Here is a 27782-nt window from a genome sequence, read left to right on the forward strand (position 1 = left end):
ACAAATGTAGCACTTACCCCCCTCATTAATGAATTTAAAGATATAACTTTGACTTTGAATGATGTGGCATTTTTTCTTCCCAAATTGTCCTTCTAGCCATTAAATAAATAATGAATATGTAATAATAAAAAATTCGGCAACTTTGCCAAAACTTAATTTTATTATTTCAATATTGTAAATTTATGAATGAAAAAAATTGAATTTTAGTTTATTTTTGTTTTACCTTGTGTTCATTTGTAGCTAATAAAAAGTTAACGATTATTCGAATTGTAATTATAATTTTATAGTTTATATAGTTATTTTAATGCGTATATGACTCTAATATAATCATCTCACTTTTTACTTTGAGAATCACAAAATGTATTCAAAAGTTAATAAGAAATTATAATTTAAACGTCTAAATATTTAAATATTATTTTATTAAAATTTATATTTAAGTAACTTAAATAAATTTTCAAATCAATAATTATTATAAAAAAATTGGCCATTTAAGTCTTGAATATTTTTTTCTTGCGAATGTTTAACGTATTTTATATATTTTTTAAAATATTGAGATTTTTATTTATATTAGGGTCTATAGTAATTAAAATGTGGAGTTAAACATAAATCAAAATATTTTTTTAATAATTATTATATTTTATAAATTTTAGTTTTTGATATAATATTGAAAATATTTTATTATATATGCACCAATATAATAGCTAGAAGGACAATTTGGGAAGAAAAAATGCCACATCATTCAAAGTCAAAGTTTATCATTAAATTCATTAATGAGGGGGGTAAGTGTTACACCACTATAGTTTAAGGGTGCAAAGTGTATTTAGCCCTAATATCATTATACCATACTTATTAACAAAAAAAAATATCTTTTTACGTTGTGACGCTAAGCTGGACTTGAACCTCTGAAAATTAATACAGTCAGAGAATTAGCAAAATTCTGTTAATTTATGACATTATTAAATTATTGAACTAATAATTTAATTAAATCGATGAAATTCCTTATCAAATCGCACACCAAGTGCAATAAATTGGGCATTTATATGAGGTAGTCTATAATTTAAAAAAAAAAATAATTCAGTCAATGAAATTCCTTATCAAATTTCACACTAGCTACAATAATTGGGCATTTATATGAGGTAATCTATAATTTTCAAAATTAATGCTTTATATATATATATATATATATATATATATATATATATATATATATATATATATATATATATATATATATATATATATATATATATATATATATATATATATATCTCGAAATAAATTGGATTAAATTATTATTTTTATCAAATTATTTATTATTTATTCAATAAATACAATACTTATTACATTGTATTAGATTTTTGGGATTATTTCACAAAAGTCCCCCATTAGACAAGTTCAATTACACTAGGTCCAAAAAAAATTCTCAATTTTAAGATAAATCCAAAACATCTTTTATTAATTAAAAAAAGTTAAAGTTTCACCATTATACCCTATAATTATTTATTCAACCCTAATTTTATTGCGTACAACCTCCTCTTACTCAAAAATAAAAAATAAAAATCACAGCCTCCACCGGAGAGAAATGTCTCCGCTGCTGGGATGGTAGCAGAGTGGTGGTCGGGAGGCACGAGATTCTGATTCAACCGTGGCCGCATCCGGATCTGGCGGAGGAAGAAAGAAAAAAAAAAAAACTAGAATGGCGTTGTGGAATTTAGTTAATCTGAAGGTGATTTACAATTTTTTGGGATGGATAGCTTTTGTGTGTGTGTGTGTAAATTCTTTTTCTTTTATACATTTGCAGGTATTAAGAAAGTTTGGATTAAAGAAATACGATCCGGGAAACGAAGGTTTTGATCCAAACAGGCATAATGCCGTTTTCCAAGTTCCAGATGCTTCAAAACCAGCAAATCATGTTGCAGTTGTTCTAAAGGTACATTAGACTAGGTTTTCTTAAAAACAGTTTCAAGATAATATAAATAATCTCTTTTTCGAATACTGTGTATATTCTGCTAATGTCTTAATTATGCTCTTCTCATCATTACTCATCAAGCAATGACCGAAAGTCTTTGATTACCAATACAAGCTGGATATATGCTTTACGACCGAGTCATTAGGCCCGCTGAAGTTGGTGTAACTGTTGCAATGAATTGTGTACATTATAGTGGTTTTCAATATTTCACATAAACTACTATAAAAATTTGTACAAGAATTATAGTGGTTTTCAATAATTTTTGTACAAATTTTTATACAACTCTATATACAGAGTGGTTTTATGTTGACATAGTTGATATATAGAGTGGTTTTCAAGTTTATATAGTTATTATACATAGTGGTTTTCATGTTATATAATTGTTATATAGAGTGATTTTTATGTTTCTATAGTTGTTTATACAGAATGGTTTTCATATTTATATAAAATGGTTTTTATTTAAAAAACTAGAAAGAAAATTAAAAAAAAATCATTTAAAAAAAAATTCGAAACTAAGAAAAAAAAACCATGAAAAAACGAAAAATAAATATAAAACTGTTTTTTTAAATTAAAATAAAAAAAAATGAAAAATATAATAAGAAAAAAAATAATTTAAAATAAAAAGCCGAAAATAAAGTAAAATAAAATAAAAATAAAATAATTACAAAATTTTCTTTTAAATCGAAATAAAAAAAACATTCAACAAAATAAAAAAGAAAAGGAAAAAAAAACTGAATTGGCGTGATGAGGGGAGTAATTTTTGGAGAAGATTTGGGTGTAGATTATGGTGTATTTCCTTTTAAATTAAATAATTACACTAATTAATAATTAGTGGGGGTATATATGGTTTTTCAGGCTCATTTGATTTATCTTAAACATCATTTATAAATAAATGATTTGTCAAAAATTAAAATTTCAATGAAGGGTGTTTGACATATAGCCCCTAGATTTTTACGGGAAAAAAAATTCTTTTAGTCTTAAAAAAGAAAATAAATAAACCGGGAATTTATTGAATCCCAAGTAAATCGTTCGCACTTGGTAATAGTTGAAGGAAACAAATATTTTGGAGGGAATTATTCAAAATAAAGCGCAGTCCACGTCATTGTTACCAGCGGCACGGCGGGGTTGGCGGCGGGAGTGTTATGATGGTGGTTGTGAGCGGTGGAGGAAATATTTTGCAATAAGCCTAAAGAAGCCCCTTTTTCCCTGATGGGCTTTTATTTTCATCCCATTATATGGCCCAATTTAATAGCTAGTTACATGAAACCCAATCCAAATTATAAACTAAGTTTTGATGTAAATTAGGACCCGTTTGGCTAAGATTATTTTATAAGCTCATAAGATGTATTAAGAGCTGATTAACTATTATATTTTATTTTTAAAATTAAGGGTAAATTTCACTTTTCCCCCTTGTACTTTGACTGAATATATTACTTTACCGTCTTGTATTCCCAATTGCATTGATTTGCCCCCTTGTACTTTGATTCGATATCACTTTACCCCATTTTACTCTCAATTCATCGATTTGCCCCTTATACTTTGGCTATATATCATTTTACCACCCTCTACTCTCAATTGCATCGATTGTCCCCTTGTATTTGAAAAATTGTCTCGATGTGGCCCTCGCCGTTAGTTTTAAGACCTTTGACCTTAACACCGTTTGATCTAAGTTTGAAAATTACAAAAAGACCACTCCTCTCATTTTAAATAATTATTAATAAAAAAAACTGTGGCTGGCGTCGTGGACTATGTTTTCTCGTTGTCTTGAAATTTTTATTATTTTATTTTTTGTTTCTTATTTTTATTTTTTTAATTTTTTTAATAATGATTTGAACTGGAGGGGTGTCATTTTAGTAATTTTCCGACTTAAATCAAACGGTGTTAAGCTCAAAGTTCTGAAAACTAACGGCAAGGGTCACTTTGAGACAATTTTTCAAGTACCGGGGGGTAAATCGATGAAATTGAGAGTAGAAAGGGGTAAAGTGATATCGAGCCAAAGTACAATGGGGCAAATCGATGAATTAAGAGTACAAGGGTGCAAATCGATGCAATTGAGAGTACAAGGGGGTAAAGTGATATCCAACCAAAGTACAAGGGGAAGTGGAATTTACCTTAAAATTAACTTTAAAAGTGTTTCGATAATGAACATATTTACTATTTTTATTAATTATAACATCTTAAATAAAAATGTGTGTAGAAATACTTATTATAAAAGATTATATTTATTTTTCAACAATTTTTTTTTTAAATAAGAATTTTTTTTTAAATTACTAAACACTTTGGAAGAGCTTATAAACTCTTTTTAACATCTTATAAACTTAGCAAAATAATGATATATATCTGTTTGAGAATTAAAAACTACACATTTGTAGGCATCTAAAATCACAACATAGTTACACTGCAAAATAATAAAACAAAATATCATTGGATTCATCAACCAATAACATCTAGCACGATGGTGATAATTAATTTAATTATTGTTTATTTTCCAAAAAAATAAATAAAAATAATTGTTGTTTAATTAGTTGTATCATTGGAATAACTATAGCATATTCTATTATGCTCCCCAACATGGGTTTAGTCAACAACAAATGAACCGTTGACTTCACAAGTTAATATACCAACAATCAATTACTTGAAATTTACAAACGCCTCATTTAATAAAGTTTGAAATATTAATTGTTGTGAAAACTTATCTCACATGCCCAAAAAATTAATTAAACTATATTTTACATTTTACGTGAAATTCAATGTCACAATCTAAGTTTGAATATATTTTTTTTTAATTTAATTTAATATATTACGTATATATTATGAGTAATAAATAAATGATGGATTAAAATTATGGAGTACTATATTGTAGTGCGAATGGAATTGGAATCACTAGAGCATATTCTCCCAATTATGGGCTTAGTTGACTTTACAAGTTGACACCATATAAAAATTAGCAAAATCAATATAATTTTTTTTAGCATAAAAAAAACTAAAATTCATTTTTTCCCAAGTTATTAATTGTGTGAGGTATTTATCGTGGAATTAATCCAAATATAAAATATGGAAAGTAGGTACAAATTTTATAATTTGTGTTTTAATTTTTAATTTTTTTTGTAATAAACACTTAAATATTATTTTGTAATTATTTTTTTGAAAAGTTTTGATCACTTAATTTTAATTATCTTCAAGTTGTTATATGAGTGTATTTATTTATTTATTTATTTTATTATTGCTTAAATTCACATGAATTTATGAGTTTTTCCCATCTCGGTACACCTCGTTAGCATGCGGGTGCGGCACACAATATAATTACCGGATTACATATATAAATGAATTCAACAGACGCGGTTTTCAATTTCAACTTCCATTAACGAACCAATTTCCAAAATCCCCAAATCCCCAAAATCCCTATTTTGTAATTTAGGTAGCCGAGGAGAGAGATGGACGGTGGCGATTCTCCGGGACAGGGAACAGTGACGTGTGGAACGTGGATTCGGCGGCCGGAGAATAAGCATTTGGTGGTGGTCGGTAAAACGACGCCGTCTTCTCTCGAGATATTCTCCTTTGATCCCGAGACCACCTCACTCTCTGCCTCTCCCAAGGTTAGGTTAATTTTAGTACTAATTTCTCTACTGTAGTAATTTCCCCCAAATTATCGTTATACATGCTTGATTTTTTTTTGGGTACTGTTTATGAAGGCTGTTCGGTTATATTCCGATAAATTTGAATTTTTGGAAGTCGATTAATCTCTAGAAGTTCAATTAGTAAGATATTGTATGACAAGGTAGGAATTGTTGAATTTATCGACGATATGTCGTATTTATGTGTGAGTTGTTTATGTATCTATTGCAGGCTAAGTATGAATTTGAAGAAGGGGTAATTCCGGTAACTATCTCGGTGCACCCCAATGGAGAAGAATTAGTTTGTTCAACCAGTGCTGGTGATTGCAAGTTAGTGGTTTTTTATATATTATATACATGAATATTTGTTGATACCCATTTCATTAAGCATCAAATTCCATGATCAAAACAATTATTAGTATCTGAATTATAGGATCAAACGGTTTGTTTTGCACCTTCATGTGTTGGAAAATAATTAAATTTAATATGTGAGAGCTATTGGACAGAAATTATACTGTATTAGGTAAGTGACGTAAATTGAATATTAAAGTTTTTTCAGGACTAGAATTACGTTTTCTGGATAATAAGGTAGAAATTATGTTGTTTGATGGATTCTCGGTCAGATATAGAGAACATGAATCCTATTATCTAAAATCCAACTTTGTGCTGCTGGTTCTGTATTAAGAATATCCGTAAGAGCATCTATTCGGCTTCGGCCAACATTTGTGACACGGGAGAAGCTGTCAACTGCTATATTATTTTGAAAGGAAAATGATTTTATTATTCATGTATTTGAGCCTAAGTTGGGTATTTGGGGTAAGGGGGGTTATGCGGATAATTTCCAGAGGTATTGGACCAAAACCGTTGGTATGCCCAGTTTTTTTAATGAATTTATAAGTGCAGTTTCGGGGCATAAATATCTAGTTCCTTATTAAAAATAATAAATAAAGTATTTAACTTGAAAATTATAAATCATGTTAGCTTATGCATACATTTTACAACAGTAATTACTATCTGATTTGTTTTTTCTTCCTTTCTCTTTTGCTTCTCTCTTGTTAAGAAATACGTTCAAATAGATAATTTTTTATCACAACTTTGTGTTCAGTTATTGATACCTGAGATATATACAAATTACAGATTGTTCGAGTTGAGTGATAAGGAAGACAAGATAAAACTTACTGCCAAAGAACAAATTCCGCTGCAGGGAATTGGCCTTCAAAAGTGCTTAGCTTTTAGTGTTGATGGGACTAGATTCTCTACTGGTGGAGCTGTAAGCTTTTATCATGACATCACTGCATATGAGTCTCTTCACTTATGATTATCTAGAAAGAGCTATGTAAATATTTACTATTAATCTTTCAATTTGAAGGATGGATGCCTTAGAATATTTGAGTGGCCAAGCATGCGCATCATCTTAGATGAACGAAGAGCTCACAAGTCGTTTCAAGACATGGATTTTAGGTAAAATGAGCTTTTAGTATAATTTTCGTTTATTTTGAGCAAATTTAAGTGAAAATTTAGTTAATTCTTTAATGTTCAAATCTTATGTATAGATTTACCGACATGATCTTATTCTTTATGTGAATGATTTAGCATGTGGTTCTGTTAGTAACAAAGTTGCTTTTTGAGAGGCTTAGTGGTTGTTCCATTTCCGTTCCTCGAGCGAACGAAATTGAACTCTTTTGCTGCCTTCTCCCAGTTGGTGCTTGTGTTTTCCCGTATGATGAACTCCTCTTGTTGAGCCTATTATCTCTGTTTTTTCAAGAGACCTCTTATTGGTTCTTTTCTTATGCATTCACTTTTAGAGAAAATCAGACTATCTGCCATGTGGTTTAATACGTTGGGTCTTCATATTGCTCTCTTTGCAGCTTGGACTCAGAATTTTTAGCTTCAACATCAACTGATGGTTCAGCGAGAATATGGAATACAAGTGATGGTACTCCAATTACAACCTTGACACGAAACTCTGTACGTTTCTGTTTATTCTTAAGTTCTGCATTTCACATTTCCTTATAATTGGGATTTCGATGTTCATCTTTTCTTTGATCATGTTGCAGGATGAGAAGATTGAACTTTGCCGATTCTCTAAAGATGGGACAAAACCATTTTTATTTTGCTCTGTTCAAAGAGGTATGCCGTGTTATAGCTTGGTTCATAGAAAATGCGGTCACATATGTGTTTTTATTGAAGAGTTATTTTCACTTTACAGGAGATAAACCACTGACGGTGGTTTGGGATATAAGCACCTGGAAAAAAGTTGGGCACAAGAGGTTACTTAGAAAGCCTGCTTCAATAATGTCTATTAGTTTGGACGGGAAATATCTTGCTCTGTAAGTGCTCAGCCAATTCTGGATCTCTTTTTTATTTCCTATCTGAAAATTGCTTTACTCTGTAAGCAAAAGTATGACTATGAGTTTACCTTTGATTTGTTTTCGTTTTAGATGTGACTAATTCTGGTAGATTTTCTGAGGCTTTAGTTAAACGGAGAATCCCGTCAGAGAGAAATTAATTGTATGCTAAGTTATTTACTGTGACGGCTTATTAGAAAAAATATATGGTTGACTGCATGATTTACTGCTCTATTTCATGATCAAAGGTACATGAAACGAAACATCTATACGTTTGTGGTGAAGAAAAGTTAGGATTAGTGTTCCTCGTTTATTCTTTAAGAGACTTGCTAGAATCAACTCGATTAAATAGAGTAAACTAAAAGCAACATCATCAGCTAAGTAGAGTGAGTGTGTCACTGACTGTAACGGGCGAATAGTTGATGAAATTAGAAACCTTTATTTATTTTTCTAAAAATAGGGGGACCAAGGATGGAGATATATGTGTTGTAGAAGTGAACAATATGGAGGTCCGCCACAGGAGTAAGAGGCTTCACTTGGGTTCTGATATCGAATCATTGGGTTTTTGTCCTACTGAAAGGTAAAATTTTGATAGTTCAACAATTTTCATTTTTGACGCATTATTTTCTGTTCGAAAGAAAAATAAATTCTCGTTTATTTTCATTTAATTTGAGAATGATGGTATATTAAATATTCTTCCTCGAATAATTTTCTCTGAATTTGCAGGGTAGTACTTACTACTTCTAAAGAATGGGGGGCAATGGTGACGAAACTGACTGTTCCTGCTGAGTGGAAAGGTCTTTCTATTCATCCAACTCCCCTCTCCGATTTCTTCCAATTGAATTTTAGACTAATGTTTTGATTAGCTCTCGTTTTTCGTATTTACTTGCGCAGAATGGCAGCTTTATTTACTACTCTTGGGAATGTTTTTGGCATCACTCGTTGCATTTTACATATTCTTCGAGAATTCTGATTCGTTCTGGAACTTTCCTCTCCCGAATAACCAAGCTGCAAGGCCCATAATCGAACCCTTTTTGGGCGATCCGCAATCTGATCAACATATTTGGGACCACGTGGACCTCTAAATTTATGTTCAATTTTTTTTCGGATACCTTTTTTAGTAGAGGTGAAGATCAAGGATTTTGTTTTTGGATTCAATAAACCTTATTTTAGTTTCTTTTCTTGACAGTAAAATTATTTTACTGATTAGAGAAATTTTACTTCTAGGGGTATTTTTATTTATTTTTTTTTATTTATTATTTTGGATGTTGCTGTGTAGTGGTGAAATTTGTAATTTTCTGTGTTCTCTTTCTGTTGTTTTAAAGGATTTTGTGTAATGTTTTCTACTGAATTTGATTAAGCTTGTTTGATTTCAGATTATTGTTTGAACTCGATTTGTTTATGTAACGAATCAAGTCTGGAAACATATTTTTGTTCTTTCGGCTCGAGCTCGAATTCGAAGATAAAATATTTACAAAAAAATCAAGATACATACAACAAATCGAATTTCGAGTAGAGTTGTTCAAGCTCGATTCAATTATCAAACACAACTTTTGATGGAGGTAAATTTGTGATCATTTACACGTGGCAACAGATGATTGATTCTAGCCATTGTGATATTTTACACCACACACGAAAATCAAAAATAAAAAATAAATTAAAATTAAAGAAAATAGAAAAAAGGAAATAAAATTAGAAAAGGCCACTTGTCGCTCATTAGACGGCGCAACATTTGAGAAGCGATCAAGCAAAAAGTTTAAATTCTTTTATTTATTATTTATTTATTTATTTATTTTTGTTTATTTATTACGTTACACGCCAAAAGCACCTAAGAAAATATCCCAAGTACTGAACTTACACACAGTGATAAATTATATATATAGTTTGATATACATATATAAATATATATATATAACACTCGTATATTTTGCTCCACCAAGCACACTGTTTCTCAATAATCAATGAATTGCCTTCAGAATCTCCCCAGGTTTTTTTAAATTTTTGTAAATATAAATATATAATTAAATATAATTTTTGATTTTGATTTTGTTTTTCTGCGCAGATCCTCAGCTATTCCTCTGCAAAATTTGAAATCCTATTCTGGAAGAAATCCTCCATGCCATGTGAATATACTGGTAAAACAAAAGGAAAATAGTATATATATATATATATATATATATATATATATATATATATATATATATATATATATATATATATATATATATATATATATATATATATATATATATATATATAATGTTGTAGTTACAGTGAATTATGACGATTCGTGTGATAACTGGGTAATGTTGATCCAATTTTGATTCAGGGGATAGTAAACGGCGTCGGTTCATCTCGGAACCGCATTGTTGTTGCTAAGGTATGAAGATCTCGGGTTGGACAAACGATTTTAATTTTAATTTTATTTTTCCCGAGTGATTTAATTTTCCTTCATTGAAGTTTTTAGATTCAGATTTTGTTCTTCAATTTTGTTTTTCCTTTTTTTTTTTAGTTAGATATTTTTAGTTTCAGTCTTATGTATTTCGATTGTATTTGTAATTTCTTTGTTTTTTGTAGCATATGTAAAATTATTTTGGTTCTAGCTCGAAACTACTACACGATTTTTTGTCCGCGAATTCTCTGCGTAACTGATTTTTTTTATGACATGATTTTTGTAGGCGGTGTCTGGTTCTGCACCGAGTGCGGAGAACCAGACTTCCAAAATGGACGAGAAATCGGATACATACAGCAATGACATGACTGTAGCTATGGGAGCTGGTAATGTGCACCATTTATTTATTAAACAGTCTTAAACGAAATAAACGACTATTTACTGCTTCGGATTTTTTATATTATAGTGCCGTTATATTCGACTTGGTCAGCTTAAAAACTGTAATTATTGTATCGGTTTTTGGATGTCTGGATGTAATTTTTGGAAGGGTGCTTCCGTGGATGTAATTACCATAAACAGTTGTGTTAATTCACATCTTAATTACCTTTGATTTACTTTCTTTTGGCTTTATAATCTAACTGTAATTATTTCTCGAACGCAGTCTTGACCTATAGGCATGAACTTGGAATAAACTATAACTTTATTCGACCGGACTTGATCGTGGGGTCATGCCTACAGGTAATAACCATTTCTTTAACTAAATGTTGCAAAGCATGTATATTCTTTTTTTTTTAAATTATTATTTTTAATTGTGATTATTTTGTGCTCGGATTTGTGACAGACTCCAGCGGATGTTGACAAGCTTCGCAGTGCTGGAGTGAAAACTATATTTTGCTTGCAGAAAGACTCGGATCTCGAGTATCCTAACAAATAAGTTTTTTAATAACTTTATTTTCGTTCTGATTTTCTTAACCGTTGGATCTTTTTATGAAATAATTCTGATATATCCTCTCAGTAGACATGCTCTTGGGAAATATAAACTTTTACAGATGCAACTGCATTTTTGTTTTAGCCCTTAATACAATTCTTCAGTTACTTTGGGGTTGATATCGGTGCCATTCGTGAATATGCCAACAGTTTTGATGACATTCAGCATGTGCGTGCTGAAATTAGGTTTGTGGCAGAATTATTTTATTATTTTTTTCAATTCTTTTGTATTTTATATGTATGTATTAATTAATCTATTTATAAATCAGGGATTTTGATGCATTTGATCTGCGAATGCGACTTCCAGCAGTGGTAAGTACACTGCACAAAGCCGTAGAGAGGAATGGAGGTGTGGCCTATATTCATTGCACCGCTGGTCTTGGAAGAGCTCCTGCAACTGCTGTACGCATAATCAAACCTTTCGATTTATTTCTATTTGCTCTTCTTATTTTTCTTTTTTAATTACTAAATTTCTGTCAAGTGCCCTTGCGGAGTCGAGCAAAAATTAAAAGCCTTTTTGCAAAATTTTTATTTGGTTGGGCAAAATATAACTTATGGTTGGATCATTTAGTTTCTTCAATCCGACACTATTGCTCGTTGCACTTTGAATTAATTATATGGTAAAAATGCAGTTGGCTTACATGTTTTGGATTCAAGGCTATACGCTCAAAGAAGCACACACATTACTCATGGTAATTTCTTACTTCCCCACTGTTTATCTGTATGCATGTCTATTTTGCTCATCATTATAAAATGATAGCAATTGATTCTTTCGTTTTCTGCCTCACAAATTGCCGATTTTCGTTATATAGTGAAGTCCTATAGTTTCATTCACCGGTTTCCTGGCATGTCTCATGAATTCCGAAGAACAAACATTACTAAGAATTAATTATTATTTTTTAATATGTTTTTGTCCGTTGTTTGCAGAGCAAGCGGTCATGCTTCCCGAAGTTGGATGCTATCAAAAGTGCAACTGCTGATATTGTGAGTCATGGTTTCCCTTACCCATTAATTGTACTTGAACTCTTGTTTAAAGAATCGAAATGAATGGTCTGGGTAACCAAAAAAAAAATCATCTTTGATAATTAGTTAATTTAAGTTTCCTTTTGTTTAAAAGCTTACAGGCCTTAAAAGGAAGCCTGTCAAATTCACATGGCGAGGCAATTGTTCAACAGTAGAAATTTCTGGACTCGACATTGGATGGGGTCAGGTAATTTATAATATAATACTTAACACTTGACAGTCATATCTTGGCCTTTAAAATTGTTTTATATGTCTGAATAAAATCCGATGTTATAGTTTGATATCTCGTAAAATTCTTAACAGAGAATACCTTTGTCGTATAATGAAGAAGAAGGTGCATGGATTCTCCACCGAAACTTGCCCGTGAGTGTATATATTTATATATATATATATATATATATATATATATATATATATATATATATATATGCGCATCTTGTCTTTTGTTTTGAATATGATTCGAGTGAGAATCTAAAAAGAACAGAACATAAATATTCAATTATTTAGCTCCGTTTTTCGTGGGCAGGAAGGGCATTACGAGTACAAGTACATTGTGAATGGCGAATGGGTGTGCAATGTTGACGAGCTCATTACTAATCCCAACAATGATGGCCATGTCAACAACTATGTTAAGGTACATCTCTCTTTTTTTTGTTTTTGTTTTTGTTTTTGTTTTTGTTTTTGTTTTTTACTCTTCAATTATAAGGTCTCGTTTCTATATTACCAATCTTGATCAAAATGTACGGCCAGCCACTCTTCAATTATAGGTTTCTTTTTTTCTATGATTTGACGAAGAAAATCTCTTATGTCGCATTTGGGTTTCAATAATTTGAATTTGATGAATTGATTTGAGCACAGAATTTAAACGTTACAACGGTTAACTAAAAACACTTTGATTTTGTGTAGGTTTTGGATGAAAACCCGAGTAGCAACAATGCTGCAATTAGGAGTAGATTAAGTGGTGACGACCCTGATCTTTCTGCCGACGAACGCATCATAATCAGACAGTTTCTTGATACTTGTCAAGATGAGGATTAATTGTGTGATTATTAGTTTTTTTTGTCATAAATATAATAAGCTGTAAAAGTTGTATAGGCATGTTTAGCTCACAATATAAGAAAATAACACCACATGTTATATAGCTAGCTGGTACTATTATAGCATAATCGCTAGTATCCTATTGACACTTTTAAGGTTTAATTAATAATAAATAATTAATAATAAAAAAAATGATGGTGTAGTTCTCTACATAGTTTTAATTTCACCTTGCACCATTGAAATGTAGCACTTTGCACCCCAAAAATAATTTATGGTACTTTACATTCTAAAAACATGTTTAATCGCTTAAATTGCACTCCACTTTATTTTCCAGCAAGAATTTCCATCATTGGCCTATTTTCTGATTGTCAATAGAGTCATTTTTGCTTGAAAATACATTTGCATAATGCATTTTGAATCCCGAAGGAAACAAAACAATTGAATACACAAAAATGACCGTGCTCATTATCATAAAATAAGTCAGATGACGGAAAATCATGGCCAGAAAATATACTAGAGTGCAGTTTGAATGATTAAGCATGTTTTGTGGATGAACAGTGTCAAAATAGTAAATTTCAAGGGTGCAAAGTGAAATTAATCCCAACCAAACGAGTCATAACTCGATTATATTGTCTATCAATTATAAAATTCAATCATAATTCTCAAACAAAGGCCAAAAATAAATATAACACATTAGTATAAATACATAATAATACACATCAACTTTAATCACAACCTAATATAGGCTAGCAATTTGAGGACTACAAAACACCAAAACTTCATCAATAACAGCCCTAAACTCATCCCCAAATAAAGATTCCTTCCCATCAAGCCTTTTCCCATAAGAAAGCCCCAACCTAGACTTAGCTTGCCTCAAATCACCGACACCCGAATTCGTATCGGGCCCCGCAAACCCCCCCATAACGGGGGCCAACGGGGGCCCGATCAAAAGCCCGTCGGCCCCAAACTGGGGCCCGCCTCGGGCGTAATCGAACAGGGCCGCCCCACTGCCTCCTACTTTAGGCAGAACGATCGGCCCGGTTTCGTCACCGGACTCTTCGGGCCAGTAGAAGAGGAATGCGTCGAACGTGTCGTAGTAGTCGTCCGTGCTTCGGTAGCCCTCGGGATTGAATGCACCAAATTTGAGTGATTTGTTGGTGTAGCCAATTATAACACATGGTCCTTTGAAGTCACATTTGGTGTGGAAATCTGTTGCACTAAATCCATCTATTGTGGCTTTGTAGCAGCATTTTAGTTCTTTGCCTAAGATCAAGATTTTCGAGATTATAAAATATCATTATCAAGATTTTGCACTCCTTAAAAAATTATATTTTTTTTGAATACCTTTCAAGAATGTTTTGGAGACGAGAGAAGGAGGGAATTGAAGGTCGATTTCGTCGTAATATTTGTGCTCTGGCTGTGAGCTTCTGCTTTTGCCAAAATCCCAATTAAAAAAGCTCTTTGTACATGACTTGTATGCAGAATTTGACACACAAAAGCAGCTCTTCAAGTTCATTTTTTGTAGCAGCTTATTCAAATTAAGTTGTAATAATAAGCTAAAAGCTGATAAAAATAAAAATCCTTTTGTGGGTGGATGGCATTTATCTATTTTGTTTCCTCATTATTGGGTGGTGGTGAATAAGGTGCCATTTTAATTGAGCAATCTAATGATTAAAAAAAAAAGAAAAAACACTAAAAATTGTCCTTTATATACTCGCATCAAAAGGTGAAATCAGTACTCGATCCTAGAATCTTACATCAATTTATTGCCTCGAAATCGGCTGAACTATATACATGCGGACAAACTCCTTCATATTGTCCTTAAATATATTCAAAAGCTATAGGAAAACAATTTATAGAGATTTTACTAAATAAATATGAAAATACTTATAAAAGTAATTGCTTCATCATTTCTATGTCAAATAAATATCTTAAAATTTACTAATATCTTGTTTAATTTTGAAGATAATTTATGAATAATTCGGTAAATTTATATAGGGTAAATAGCACTTAACCCCTTTGTGGTTTGGGCATTTTGCACATGACCCCCTTGTGGTTTGAAATTATGCACATAACCCCCTTGTGGTTTTGACATTTTGCACATGACCCCCTTATGGTATGAAATTAGGCACATAACCCCCTTGTGGTTTTGACATTTTGCACATGACCCCCTTATGGTATGAAATTAGCATATAATCCCCGTGAATAGAAAACTGGAAAAGACTAAATTACCCCTATCAAGTCAAAAGTTCTTGTTTTAATTTAAAAATAATTATTCTATAAAATAAAAAGCTTAATGTACTTTTTTGTAAAATGAGAAATATAATATATCATCGTATTTTTTTAAATTTTACAGCACAAAAGGTATATAATACTAGTTATTGCACGATTGACAATTTATTCGATTTTAAAAATCAATTTGAAAATCTTTAACATTTCATTAATTATGATTATTATATTACTGTTTTCTATATAATATATTATATTATATTTGTTATCGAACTTTAATTTTTTTAAGAAACAAAGTCTTTATTTTTTTTATGGAAAATTCGAAAAAATTTCTCTATAGTTGAAATGAAAATTAAATTAAAAAAAATATACATATGTGCTGTAAAATAGAAAAAAACACAATAATATATTATATTTTTATTTTACAAAAAAGTACATTAAGCTTTTCATTTTATAGAATAATTATTTTTAAATTAAAACAAGAAATTTTGACTTGATAGGGGCAATTTAGTCTTTTCAGTTTTCTTTTCAATGGGGTTATGTGTTAATTTCATACCATAAGGGGGTCATGTGCAAAATTTCAAAACCACAAGGGGGTTATGTGCCTAATTTCGTACCATAAGGGGGTCATGTGCAAAATGTCAAAACCATAAGGGGGTTATGTGCCTAATTTCAAACCACAAGGGGGTCATGTGCAAAATGCCCAAACCACAAGGGGGTTAAGTGCTATTTACCCATTTATATAATATTCGATCAATTTTTTCATTGATTTTAAGTGCTTTGTTTATAACTTCAACTTTGATATCAACAAAGCACCATATTGTCACATAAATGCTACACCAAATTGCTAAAGTATGTATAATAACATTTTCTATTTATTCTCACACAACAGTTATATTCATATGAATGTGTGGGTAAAAAGATTTATTTATTTAAAGTTATATTTCATCATACAACATATGTATGTCTTCTCAAATGGAATTGGAGTTAGCTTATTCACAACATATTTCGCCCCAATATAAAAGTACAATTCACAAAATTAATAAACAAATAGGGTAAATTATGTCCATGCGGAGGTACGGTCAGAAAAATCCCTTATATTTGAGTAATTACAACCACTTCCTCAACTATGAATCTTTTTACATGTTCATCTTTGCGATGTCAAAATTAGTGGAATATTGAACATTCTAGATTATGTGGAATATTTTACAGTTTGTATCTGTTTTACTCAATTTCAGCTCAACATGTTAAAACAAGATGATCATAATATGTGTCTCTTGGCTTGTAAATATCAGATTGTGTTGCATCTGAAACTGCATTTTTACACAAAACAAATACAAACTAGAGAATATTCCATGAAATCTAGAAGATTCCGTTGAATTTGGCAACACAAGGATGAACATGTAGGAAAATTTATAGTTGAGGGGTGGTTGTAATTACCCAAATATGAGGGTTCTTTTTGCAATTTGATATTACCTCAAGGGGTGACCATAATTAACCCTAAATAAATAAATATATAATTGGCATTTATTTATATCTTATGACAAAATAAAAAATATTTAATTTCAAAATTGTAGTATTGGGCCACCTTCCCTTCAGCGAGTTAACTCAATAGGGTTTATAATTGGAAATATAAACCCCAATTGCCCAAACACCCACACTGCACTTCTGCTCTCCCAACTCAACCTATTCTACCCAGGTAAAACTTTCTCAAATTCTCACTTCTCTCGTTGTTTGAATTCATGCTTCGTTCTTTTCAGAATGTGTTTCGCGCAATTTTTTTTGCTTTTAATTTTCGTTTCGTTTGTTCGAGTAATTTTCCCTGAATTGTAGCTCTTTTTTTTTTTTTTTGAATTTTAATTTTCCGTTTCTATGTGGTTAATTGTAAGAAATGATTGAACGTTTGAAGAGAACGAACGAAGGAAAATTCAAACTTCTTGTCATCTTAATTTTTTTTTTATGTAAATTTACAGCATCGGTAATTTTCGAGATGTTTTCTCAAGTTATTTTTTCTTGCTAATTTTCCTGCAAATTTTTTATATTTATTTTTATATTCATTGCATTTCTGCATTTTTGTGTATAATTTAGATCTTTGTAGCTATGGTTCTATGTTTTTATTTACTTTTATTTTTTGAAAATTTGCTAATTGGGTTAGAACAATGTCTCAATTGAGCTTATGTTTGAATTGTTTATAATTATTTCTTATTACATTTTCTAGATTTGCACCGTCGTAATTGCTGCATATTATATAAGCGATGCACGCGGCAAAGAGTTGTTGGGCCGGACAAGTATTTGCCACCGCTTCCAACAATGACTCGGCGGGGAAAAAGTCGAGGATTCGAAAGTCGAAAGAGGAGAGGAAATCGATGGTTGAATCTTTCATTAATAAGTAAATTTTCACTACACTCATTTCTCTTCGTTTACACCTTGTATGCATTCTGTTTAACTAGATACATAAACTCGGATTTGCTTTCAGATATCAGAAATCAAATAACGGGAATTTTCCATCCCTCAACCTGACCCACAAAGAAGTTGGTGGCTCGTTCTACACCGTACGAGAAATCGTTCGAGAGATAATTCAAGAAAATAGAGTGTTGGCTCCACCTAAATTGTCTCTAGAAGAAAACGGCCATTCCGGATTCCTCGAACAACACCCTCTTGGATCTATTTCTATAGAACCTGAAATCGATTTGTCGGCATCGGATATAATTCATATGGCTACACACGCTATGCCAAATAGTTATCAAATTACAAGTGAAGAATACATTTCTATGTCGAGCGTGCAGTACAATGGGTCGTACAATATGGAAGTGAACGATGAAGAAATCATTAAAGAAGTTGGCCAAGCTGTCGTAACAAATGTCGACCATCAAGAAAATAGTGACGTCATTCTTCAATATGAGCAATCTCACACAGAAAACGGACAGATAGTTGATAAAATCAATGAATTTGGGCAAAGAATTTATCGAGAATCGGAAGTTGCTGTGGAGATTCTTGATAGAGAGAACTATGGAGGCGAAGAGTTGGAAACATCACAAGCGAACGTGAAGTCTGATGTTGCTGTGGAGATTCTTGATAGAGAGAAATATGGAGACGAAGAGTTAGAAACATCACAAGCGAACGTGAAGTCTGATGTTGTGGTGGAGACATTTCCTTTGAGGCCCGTACTTCAGACAATTCTCACCATGGACGAAAAATCTGGTAACTTACACGAGACAGCTGGCACTTTGGAGAAGGGTGAGGAGAAGCTTCTAGAATCGACAGTGGAATCGAACGGAGAATACAATAATGAAAAAGTGGTGATAAATCTTCAACTCACGTCTCTGGAATCTTCAAACGATCAATCGGGTTCCAAAGTTAGTGTGCTTGATACAGTTGACAATGCAGATCTCGAGTCCAAGAACTCCTTACCCGATGGAACTAAGGTATTGTTTTCGTGTAAGGAGCATTTCATTTGTAATGTGCTCTTTTGTATTTCATCAAACTAGAGGTTTTATTCGTGCTAACTGGTTTTCCCTCCGCGGATAAGGGTTAGGGGTTAAAATTGGGACGGGGTTTTCGAATTCTGCCAATTCCGATCTGAATATTTCCGATTTTGGAGCAGTATTCATTCCAAAATCCAAAAGTTCGATTTCCGAGTTTCCGAACTTTTCTTTGGGAAGGAATTGGAATACATATTAATTTTAATTTTCGATCCGAATTTTAATTTCGAAAATATTTCCGAAAATAACACTTATAATATCAACATTATTATTAGTTTCTACTTTCAACGTTAAAAATAATGAAAATTTCGAATTTCACTGATTCCAATCCAAAAAATACCAATTTTTTATTAAGTTTGTTAATTCCAATTTCCGATTTGTTTTTTTGGGAAAAGAGTTGCAATTAGTTTTTCACTTTCCAAACAAATGGAATTTTCTGAAAGTGCTATTTCCAATCCGACGCGTCTGATTTCCACCCTAGTAAGGGTAGTTCTTTATTAAAGTTGTTACGGAAAATCGCATGTGATTGTTCATCGTCATTTTCTTCTGTCACATACTTTGCAGGCCAGCAGTTCTAAGGAATGTTTGATTTCCGAGAACTCAAGTGCACTTGGAAGGAAATCGAGCGATCAAGAAAAGAGCAATTTGCCCAAAGGAAAAAATCCCATGTTGGATAGAATCAATCTGTAAGCCTCACTATTCCTACTGTTTTTCTCTTGCACTATTTTTTTTGTCTTTCACTTTATTAATTTTTTTGCCATCTCGGATAAAATTCGATTTTTTATGCATTTTTGGCAGTGAAACCTGGGAAGGAACATCGAAGAAAGCTACTCGACCAGAAAATAATCCACTTCTAGCATTAGTAAAGGCGTTCATCACTTCTTTCGTGAAGTTTTGGACTGAATAAGGTTTCTTCGTCTTCTCCGTTTAACAAATCGTCTCATCTTAGAAAACGGTTAGTCTTCTTAGGTCATTTGATGTTTTATTCTGTTTTGTTCAAGTTGTAGTTTGTAATCCCTTAAAGTATGCATGTCTTCCGTGTGCTTGAGTTATCGAGACATTTATTTTCGATCATTTTTTTTAGAATTGTTTTAAGTATTCTTTGCTATCTTTTTTGTTGAAGAATACAATTAAAAATGTTTGTATAATAGTTCTTACTTCGTTCGAAATTTAAATTCTCTTTCGACATACTTTGAAAGTACTCGGTACACAAACCATATCGATACTAAGTTTGTTATATGATTAATGTGGAGCCAATTATTTTGTTCATGAATGATAAAATGGATATGCCAAGTTTTTATCAAAGTTTTGTTTGAACTGGAAACATTATGGTATACAATTAATGAAAGGGTAAATTACGGTTAACCCCTGAGGTAAGGTCAAATTACGAAAATCCTCCTCTTATTTGTGTTATTATAACCAACCCCCTCAACTATGAATTTTCTTACATTTTTACACACTTATGGTGTCAAATTCAATATAATCTTATAGATTCCGTGGAATGTTATCTAGTTCGTACTTGTTTTTGTAAAAATGTAGTTTATGATACACCACAATTCGATATTTACAAGCGAAGGAATACATTTTATGATTATGTTGTTTCAAAATGTGGAGCTCGAATGGGGGTAAGACCGGTACAAACTGGAAAATATTCTAAATAATCTTAAGATTTCACTAAATTCGACTCTGCAAGGGTGGACGTGTAAGAAGATTCATAGTTGAGGGGTGGTTGTAATTACTAAAATATAAGGAATTTTTTTTTTGTAATTTGTCCTTACCTCAGATGGCCGTAATTTACTTTTAATAAAAATGTGCTTCTTTTTGGACCTTTTGAATGTGCTGGTTTTGACTGATTTATAATTTATTACTTTGGTTGGTGAACAGAATTTTAATTTTTTTTCTTTTCAAAATAAATTATTTGAAAACATATTGGTATAGATATCCCACTAGAATTGATTATGACATTTTACCTGTTCTGCATTAATTTCTAATTAATTGTATATGTACAAAATAGTGCGCAGTACATAAACCTCCCATGAATGAATTATTCCATAAGTTTTTGGTAATTATAAAATAAAAAAATAATTTAACAAATAACATTTATTAATAAATGAAATACAAAACGGTTTTGTCTAGATTAGATGAAGAAATTATATTCAATCACGGATCCCTATAGTATAAGAAATAAAGATTCGGGCTATCTTTATTCTTCACTTGTGATCATCATAAGATAATACTTTTTAGACCCTCAATTTCGGAAGAATGTGATAAATGACGTTCGAGTTTTAATAATACTGTTTTGATGTTAACCACGATTTTTATTATTTTTTACTCAAAATTTTGTAAAGCCCGAAATAATATAGAATTTGTAGTTTTTTGAGTCAAATTTCTAATCGAACTTGAATTACCAAAATTGGATGTCGGGTGAGAAAAATATATGTTAATCAATGAACATTACCTACAACATTGATGTACTGAGTTATCTAAAATTCAAAATATGACTCATTTATGTATAATTTTGTCACGACATCCAATCTAGCTGATTAAATATGGATTAAAAAGCTAACCCAAAATACTACAGTTTTGATGTTTCGAATTTTGCCAAAATCAGGTTCGAAATCAAAACGGTATTATTAGAATTGAAACGATATTGAACATTTCATATTCTAAAAACTATTATGTATATTTAATCTTGCCCACTCTTACAACATCATACTCCTAAGTGAAAAATGTAAAAATAATGGATCAAAATGTAAAAATATTATTAAAGTAACCTTGACAAGAAATTAACAACCTAGTTGTCAGCTTAATCCAAGGATGAAGAGATAAATACAATTACCGAGGGGAAACATAATTTTGTTGGCACAATCATTGCACATGATTCGATGCAATTAAGAAAAAGGTAAATTACACCCACCTCCCCGAGTAAAAGTGTAATCACAAGAAACCCCTTCCTTTTAAGAAATTATATCCAGCCCCCTGTAGTTTGTAAATTTCTTACATCCATACCCTACAAAAGGGTATTAATGCAAGAAATCTACAAATTGTAGGGATGATTGTAATTATGAAAAAAAATTGAGCATTTTTTTTAATTGTAATTTATCCTTTAAAAAATTATCATGAAATTCACCACTACTTAATCAATTACTAGTAAACCCCACCACTATTTCACCTATAATAGGAGAAAAATTATTGTATTGAACCAAAATCATTATGGTATCACTATAAGTATGTAAACACAACATGGTGTTTAGCACGCAATATCAAATCTTTTTTTTTTTCTTTAAATAAACTTTTTTTTTCTTTTCTAAAAAAATATCAGTTACATTGGACGCTATATAATAAAATTATACATAAATGGATTACGTTTTAAATTTTAGATAACATAAAATATCAAATTCACGGGGCACTGTTCATCGGTTCATGTATATTTTTCTCACTAAACATTCAATCTTGCTACAAATTACGGATGTTGTGTTTTGCCAAAATTCAGCCTAAGAATTAGTCAAAATCACGTCTGAAATCGAAACATGTATTATTTCAAATTGGAAGGACTTGTCTCTTTCTTAATATGTGAAAAAACCAAAATTGTGGGTTTGGAATTGAAACCGTTATGCCAAGCCCCAAGGAGGCCAGCCCATTCTCAAAACCCAGCCCATTTACTTGGCTTGGCTAACCCTTTTTATTTTTTTAAGGGTAAATTACAAACACCCCCCTCAGGTATGGTAAAATTACAAAAACACCCCTTTTGTTTGGATAATTACAACCACCCCCTCAACTCCTCAAATTTAGTGGAATCGTCGAGATTATATGGAATATTATCACTTTTGTACCCGTTATATCCCAATTAAACTCTACATTATGAAGCAAGATGATCATAACATGTGATTTTTAGCTTGTATATATCAGTTTGTGGTGCATCGGAAACTGTATTTTTACACAAAACGAGTACAAACTAGAGCACATTCCACGGAATCTAGAGGATTGTGTTGAATTTGACACCATAAGGGTGGAGGTGTAAGAAAAAATCATAGTTGAAGGGGGTAGATGTAATTATCCAAACAAGAGGGGGGTTTTTGTAATTCGACCATACCTCAGGGGGGTGTTTGTAATTTACCCTTTTTTTAATGGTCAATTGCATCATACCCCTGAGGTAAGGTGAACTTACGAAAAAAAATTCTTATGTTTGGGTAATTACAACCATTTCCTTAACTATAAATTTTCCTACACTCCCATTCTTGTGGTGTTAAATTTAGTGGAATCTTCTAGATTATATGGAACATTCTCCATTTTGTACCCGTTTTACCCCGTTCGAGCTCCACATTTTGAAACAAGATGATCATAAGATGTGTCTCATAACTCGTACATATTATATTGCGGTGCATCAGAAACTGAATATTTTGCATAAAATGAGTACAAAATTGGAGAATATTGCACGAAAATTACAAGATTATGTTGAATTTGACACCATAAGGACGTGCGTATAAGAAAAAAATTATAGTTGAGGGTGGTTGTAATTATCAGAACATAAGGGGTCTTTTATAATTTACCCTTCCTTTTATTTATTATAGATGTATAAACTTTAGGAAAAATTACGACCACTCCCCTGAGGTATGACTAAATTACAAAAAAACCCCTCTTGTTTGGGTAATTACAACCACCCCTCCTTTTAAATATTTTTACGTAAAATTTATTTAATTCGATTAGTTACCGAACCAAAAAGTATATTTAGTTCGATAACCGGTATGAAATGTTGGTGTACCGAACCAAAAAGTATATTTAGTTCGGTAAACGGTATCAAATGTTAGGTGACTATTTATTGTTAGATCTATATCTCGAACAACAACTTAAGTCAAATAAAATGTTATTTATATAAAATATCTCAAACTATGTATTATAAATATTTGAAGTACATGCATGGAAATATAATAATATTATACTTGATAGAGATTTTGGTATACAATTTGAATTTATTAGAACAAAATGACGTAATTAATTGTTAATTATATGTCAATTTAAACATTTAATTTAAAATTGAATTACATAATATATATGATCCTAATAACAATTAATTAATTTAGGTAGGAAAATTAAAGTTATTTCCAAATCCAAGTTGCAGATCTCGAACTTTATTTTCATCAATAAAATTTTATCACATTTACTGAATATTTTAATTTGTCAATTTTATTTTAGTAATCCAATTGTTGGAGATCTATATATAACTACTAGAGCAAAACCAAAATTGGTACTTCATTTTTTATTTTATTTTAACTTTCTTACAAGCAAAATGAGTTTTGCTACGATGAAATACCTCATATTTTGTATCGTTTTATTAACAACATACCCTTTCCAAGCAGTCGCACAAGATATTCCGATTGTTGGGTGTCTAACGTTCAAAGTTCAAGTTCACGTGGTCAATAATCTCCCACCTAACTCTAATTTGAGATTGCATTGTGCGTCTGGAGACGACGATCTCGGGTTTCATAATATTACTGTGAACTCTGATTTCAAATGGAAATTCTGTAACGGCTTTTGGGGAAACACTTTATTCTTCTGCAATCTGTGGTGGGGCAATAAGAGTGTCGGGTTCGATGCTTATAAAAATGGAGGAAAGCCGAATTGCTTTCACGATTTAAAGGTTGGTGGTATTTATTACTGGGCAGTGAAGAGTGATGGTATTTATTCGTCCTGCGATATTCCTCCGAAAGCGTTGACTAAAATGTATGATTGGAAATAATAATAATAATAATAACAATCCAATGAGAGTGTCATCTCAATAATAAATTTTGAGGAGAATAGATCTGATTCTCGATAAATTAATAATTTCATTTAAATAATAAATTTCTCCAGTCCAGTTCTGATTGTGGAACACCGTGCTAAATTAATAACTAAGTTCACCATTCATCACATAATCTCCCAAAAAGAATTATAAAAAAAAAAAAAAGAAAAAGAAAGAAAGACACAAACCCTAATTAGTAATCTGGAAATAGCAACAAATGAATGACAAGAGAAAAAAATCTCTCTTATTTTTGTGTTTTACTATGCTGCTGAGACTTAGTAACCATATTAGTCATTTGTGGAGTGACGTAAGCCCTAAAACCACCACCACGCCCACATCCACCACGCGCTGCTCCTCCCATCCTACGGCTCCCTGATCTTGTGTTAGCCCTCTGCCAAGCATGTGAATTCATATTCGCCAGCGCGAAGGCCCGGCCCGTTCGCTCGTACGACCCTCGATTCCCCATTCTCTCCTCCGTTTCTCTCATCTCCTCCTCGAGAAACACCGCCAGCTCATCGCCAGCCTGTCCCGACGCCGAAGCCCTAATCGCCGCCCGCCCGTTGGAAAGTACATTCCGAGCCCCGGTGAAATCCCCGGCATCCGCCATTCTCTGAGCCTCCGCTATCCGGTCCGCCGCACTCAGTCGGTTCCTCTGCCTGTCGACCTCCAAATTCACTAGTGTTGCGTCCGTGGGCCCCGTCGGTCGAAGTATCTCGACATGGTCGCAATGTAGGTTTATTGTCTCGTTCGAGACGGCGTCTTTGTAAGAACATGCGACGTCCAAGAGGGACGTATTGCCACCGTTTATGAGTGCCGGGACCGATAAGTTGACGAGGAACTGCTTCTCCTCGTCTGCGTAGAGGTCTCCGACCTCGACAGTGCCTCGGGACCCGTGGTCGGAGACCTCGCTCACGTACCTTCCGGAGGGGATCGATTTGATCTCCACCAGAGGGGACGCTGATGTCAGCGTCAGGCGGAGGTCCTGAGTCACGACGCTCAGGATGCCGCCCAGACAGCTAGCGAATGCGTCCTGCACCGCCTCGTAGGACTCGATGAAGGAGAAGGTGCCTCCCGGCGACGAGTCGGCGACCGCGTGCATCATGGCCGGGTCGTGGTCGGTGCCGAAACCGAACGCGTGCACCGGACAGACGGACGGGAATCGAAAGGCCCGGGCGCCGCCGTCTCCACCGAAGTTGTATGAGTCGTTTCCGTCGGAGAGGAATATGACACTCGGTACAGGGTTCCGGTGACGTCTTTCTTCGAGGACTCGAGCTCCCATTTTAAGAGCTTCGGCGATGTTGGTGGCCCCATCCGCCGAGAGAGAGTTGACGGCGCGTTTGGCGTCAACTCGGCCCTGGTCCGTCATTCTCCGGAGAGGGAATATCCTGTGGGCCAGGGTCGAGAACGACACTATCGAGAGGCGGTCGGAGGAAGCCAAGTTGTCGATGACAAATTCGACGGCACGTTTAACAAGAGACAGCTTCGAGAAGTGCATGCTTCCGCTAACATCAAGGACCGCGACGAGGTCAATCGGCACCCGTTGGTGGATCTCCGGCATTGGTGGGGCCCGCACTCCGACGAGGACCGCAAATTGGGAGACGGACTCCGATGAGGTGACAGCCTGGCGCTCCGGGACGGTTTTGACGACGACGTTTTGTAGGGCGGCGGCAGTGGTGGTTGACGAGGAGGAGGCGGCAGCAATGGGCGGCAAGGGCTCGTCGTCGGAGAAACGAAGGGATTCTACAACGACGGGCCTCGGCGGCTGTGGTCGGGAAACATGAGATTGGGGTTTCGGCTGCATGATGAAGGGGAGGCTGTGCCACGTGGCACGGCAGATGGGGCAGAGGTGATTGCCGTGAGTGACACTTTTGCCGATGCAGGTGAAGTGAAAGGAGTGGGAGCACTCCGCCGTGAAGATGGCCTGCCCTTGCCCTGTTTCCACACTCCCTAAGCAAATTGCACATATTTTTTTCTGCAACCACAAATATAAAAAAATAACAAATTCTTTTTTTTAAAATCACCCAGACAACCTAAAATTAAGAAACATAACAAAAAAAAAATCACCAAGAAAACCTAAAATTAAGAACTATAAACTAATTGTATAAGAAAAAAAAGAAGAAGAAAATAATCACATACATCATCATCGGAAGAAGTCATGGTTGTTTTCTTGGGAAGAAGATAGGGTTTCTTGTGTTTTTTTAGGGTTCTTGCCGATGATTTATATGTTGAGTTGCTGCCCAGTTGCACGGATTAATTACGTGTTCCCCAAGCTTTTAAGTCTTTTATATTTCTTATTACTCCAAAAAAAAAAATTGAACGAAACCTAATTTATTGTGTTTCCTTTTACTTGCACCAAAAGGCGAAATCTCTCGCCCCAGGGTCGAGGCCGTCAGGATTCGAACCTTGCACCAACTTACAACCTCCGAAACCAGTTGAGCTAACGGGCTGTGTTTCTTTTTACTCTTTCTATCTTTCTTACACACAAACCCGAACAATCATCCGTTCGACTCATCAATCCAATTTAATTGAATATAATCAAAAACTAAAAAAAAACCCTTCACCATCACTTCTCAAATTACATATGAAAAATACTTTTAACAAAAATAACATATAAATAAAATAAAACCCAAATCATGCTTTCTTCTTTGCAAAAACAGTACTTTGCATTATCCATTCCCAGTTCCACCTGATCATCCATAAACATATATATATATATATATATATATATATTGATGATGCTAATTACTAGCTCACCTAGGGTGGTGTAGAAAATGAGCTGGGAGAGCAAAGCAGATCAGTAGCTTGACAACTTGATGATCCTGAGGTACCTGCGATCATAGAACACATGAACTAAGCCGGGGGTTGATCCGGCGGAAACCCCTCCGACGCTCAAGTCAGACGTGCTGATCATAGAAATAGTC

At 33.1% G+C, this 27782-nt stretch overlaps 5 protein-coding genes across 5 annotated transcripts; 3 read left to right on the plus strand and 2 right to left on the minus strand.

The window, feature by feature from the left end:
* Positions 1-5227: 5227 nt before the first annotated feature.
* PHF1 (phosphate transporter traffic facilitator1) lies at positions 5228-9306 on the plus strand. The gene is made up of 10 exons (XM_012979343.2): positions 5228-5565; positions 5816-5913; positions 6721-6853; positions 6953-7044; positions 7452-7551; positions 7641-7713; positions 7793-7913; positions 8392-8511; positions 8658-8728; positions 8826-9306. Exons 1-10 carry the CDS (start codon positions 5404-5406, stop codon positions 9014-9016), a joined length of 1161 nt encoding a protein of 386 aa, XP_012834797.1. The 5' UTR covers positions 5228-5403; the 3' UTR covers positions 9017-9306.
* A 370-nt stretch (positions 9307-9676) lies between these two features.
* Positions 9677-13563, plus strand: SEX4 (dual specificity protein phosphatase (DsPTP1) family protein). Its single transcript, XM_012979342.2, has 14 exons — positions 9677-9918; positions 9994-10066; positions 10261-10311; positions 10610-10709; positions 10985-11061; positions 11165-11241; positions 11416-11496; positions 11580-11712; positions 11943-12002; positions 12238-12294; positions 12428-12520; positions 12637-12696; positions 12860-12967; positions 13240-13563. Exons 1-14 carry the CDS (start codon positions 9893-9895, stop codon positions 13369-13371), a joined length of 1128 nt encoding a protein of 375 aa, XP_012834796.2. The 5' UTR covers positions 9677-9892; the 3' UTR covers positions 13372-13563.
* A 467-nt stretch (positions 13564-14030) lies between these two features.
* Positions 14031-15004, minus strand: LOC105955413 (TLDc domain protein). The gene is made up of 2 exons (XM_012979127.2): positions 14716-15004; positions 14031-14634 (listed from the first exon to the last, which is right to left on the minus strand). Exons 1-2 carry the CDS (start codon positions 14885-14887, stop codon positions 14108-14110), a joined length of 699 nt encoding a protein of 232 aa, XP_012834581.2. The 5' UTR covers positions 14888-15004; the 3' UTR covers positions 14031-14107.
* Positions 15005-17166: 2162 nt separating this feature from the next.
* LOC105955589 (DNA binding protein) lies at positions 17167-20251 on the plus strand. Its single transcript, XM_012979341.2, has 5 exons — positions 17167-17299; positions 17819-17989; positions 18077-19025; positions 19647-19768; positions 19881-20251. Exons 2-5 carry the CDS (start codon positions 17856-17858, stop codon positions 19987-19989), a joined length of 1314 nt encoding a protein of 437 aa, XP_012834795.2. The 5' UTR covers positions 17167-17299; positions 17819-17855; the 3' UTR covers positions 19990-20251.
* A 4672-nt stretch (positions 20252-24923) lies between these two features.
* Positions 24924-27122, minus strand: LOC105955412 (E3 ubiquitin-protein ligase WAV3). The gene is made up of 2 exons (XM_012979126.2): positions 26998-27122; positions 24924-26833 (listed from the first exon to the last, which is right to left on the minus strand). The coding sequence occupies exons 1-2, from the start codon at positions 27016-27018 to the stop codon at positions 25106-25108; spliced, it is 1749 nt and encodes a 582-aa protein (XP_012834580.2). The 5' UTR covers positions 27019-27122; the 3' UTR covers positions 24924-25105.
* Between the last annotated feature and the right edge of the window lie 660 nt (positions 27123-27782).

Source organism: Erythranthe guttata, chromosome 6 (genome assembly GCF_056151865.1).
Source record: "Erythranthe guttata isolate IM_541 chromosome 6, IM_541, whole genome shotgun sequence".
NCBI lineage: Eukaryota > Viridiplantae > Streptophyta > Magnoliopsida > Lamiales > Phrymaceae > Erythranthe > Erythranthe guttata.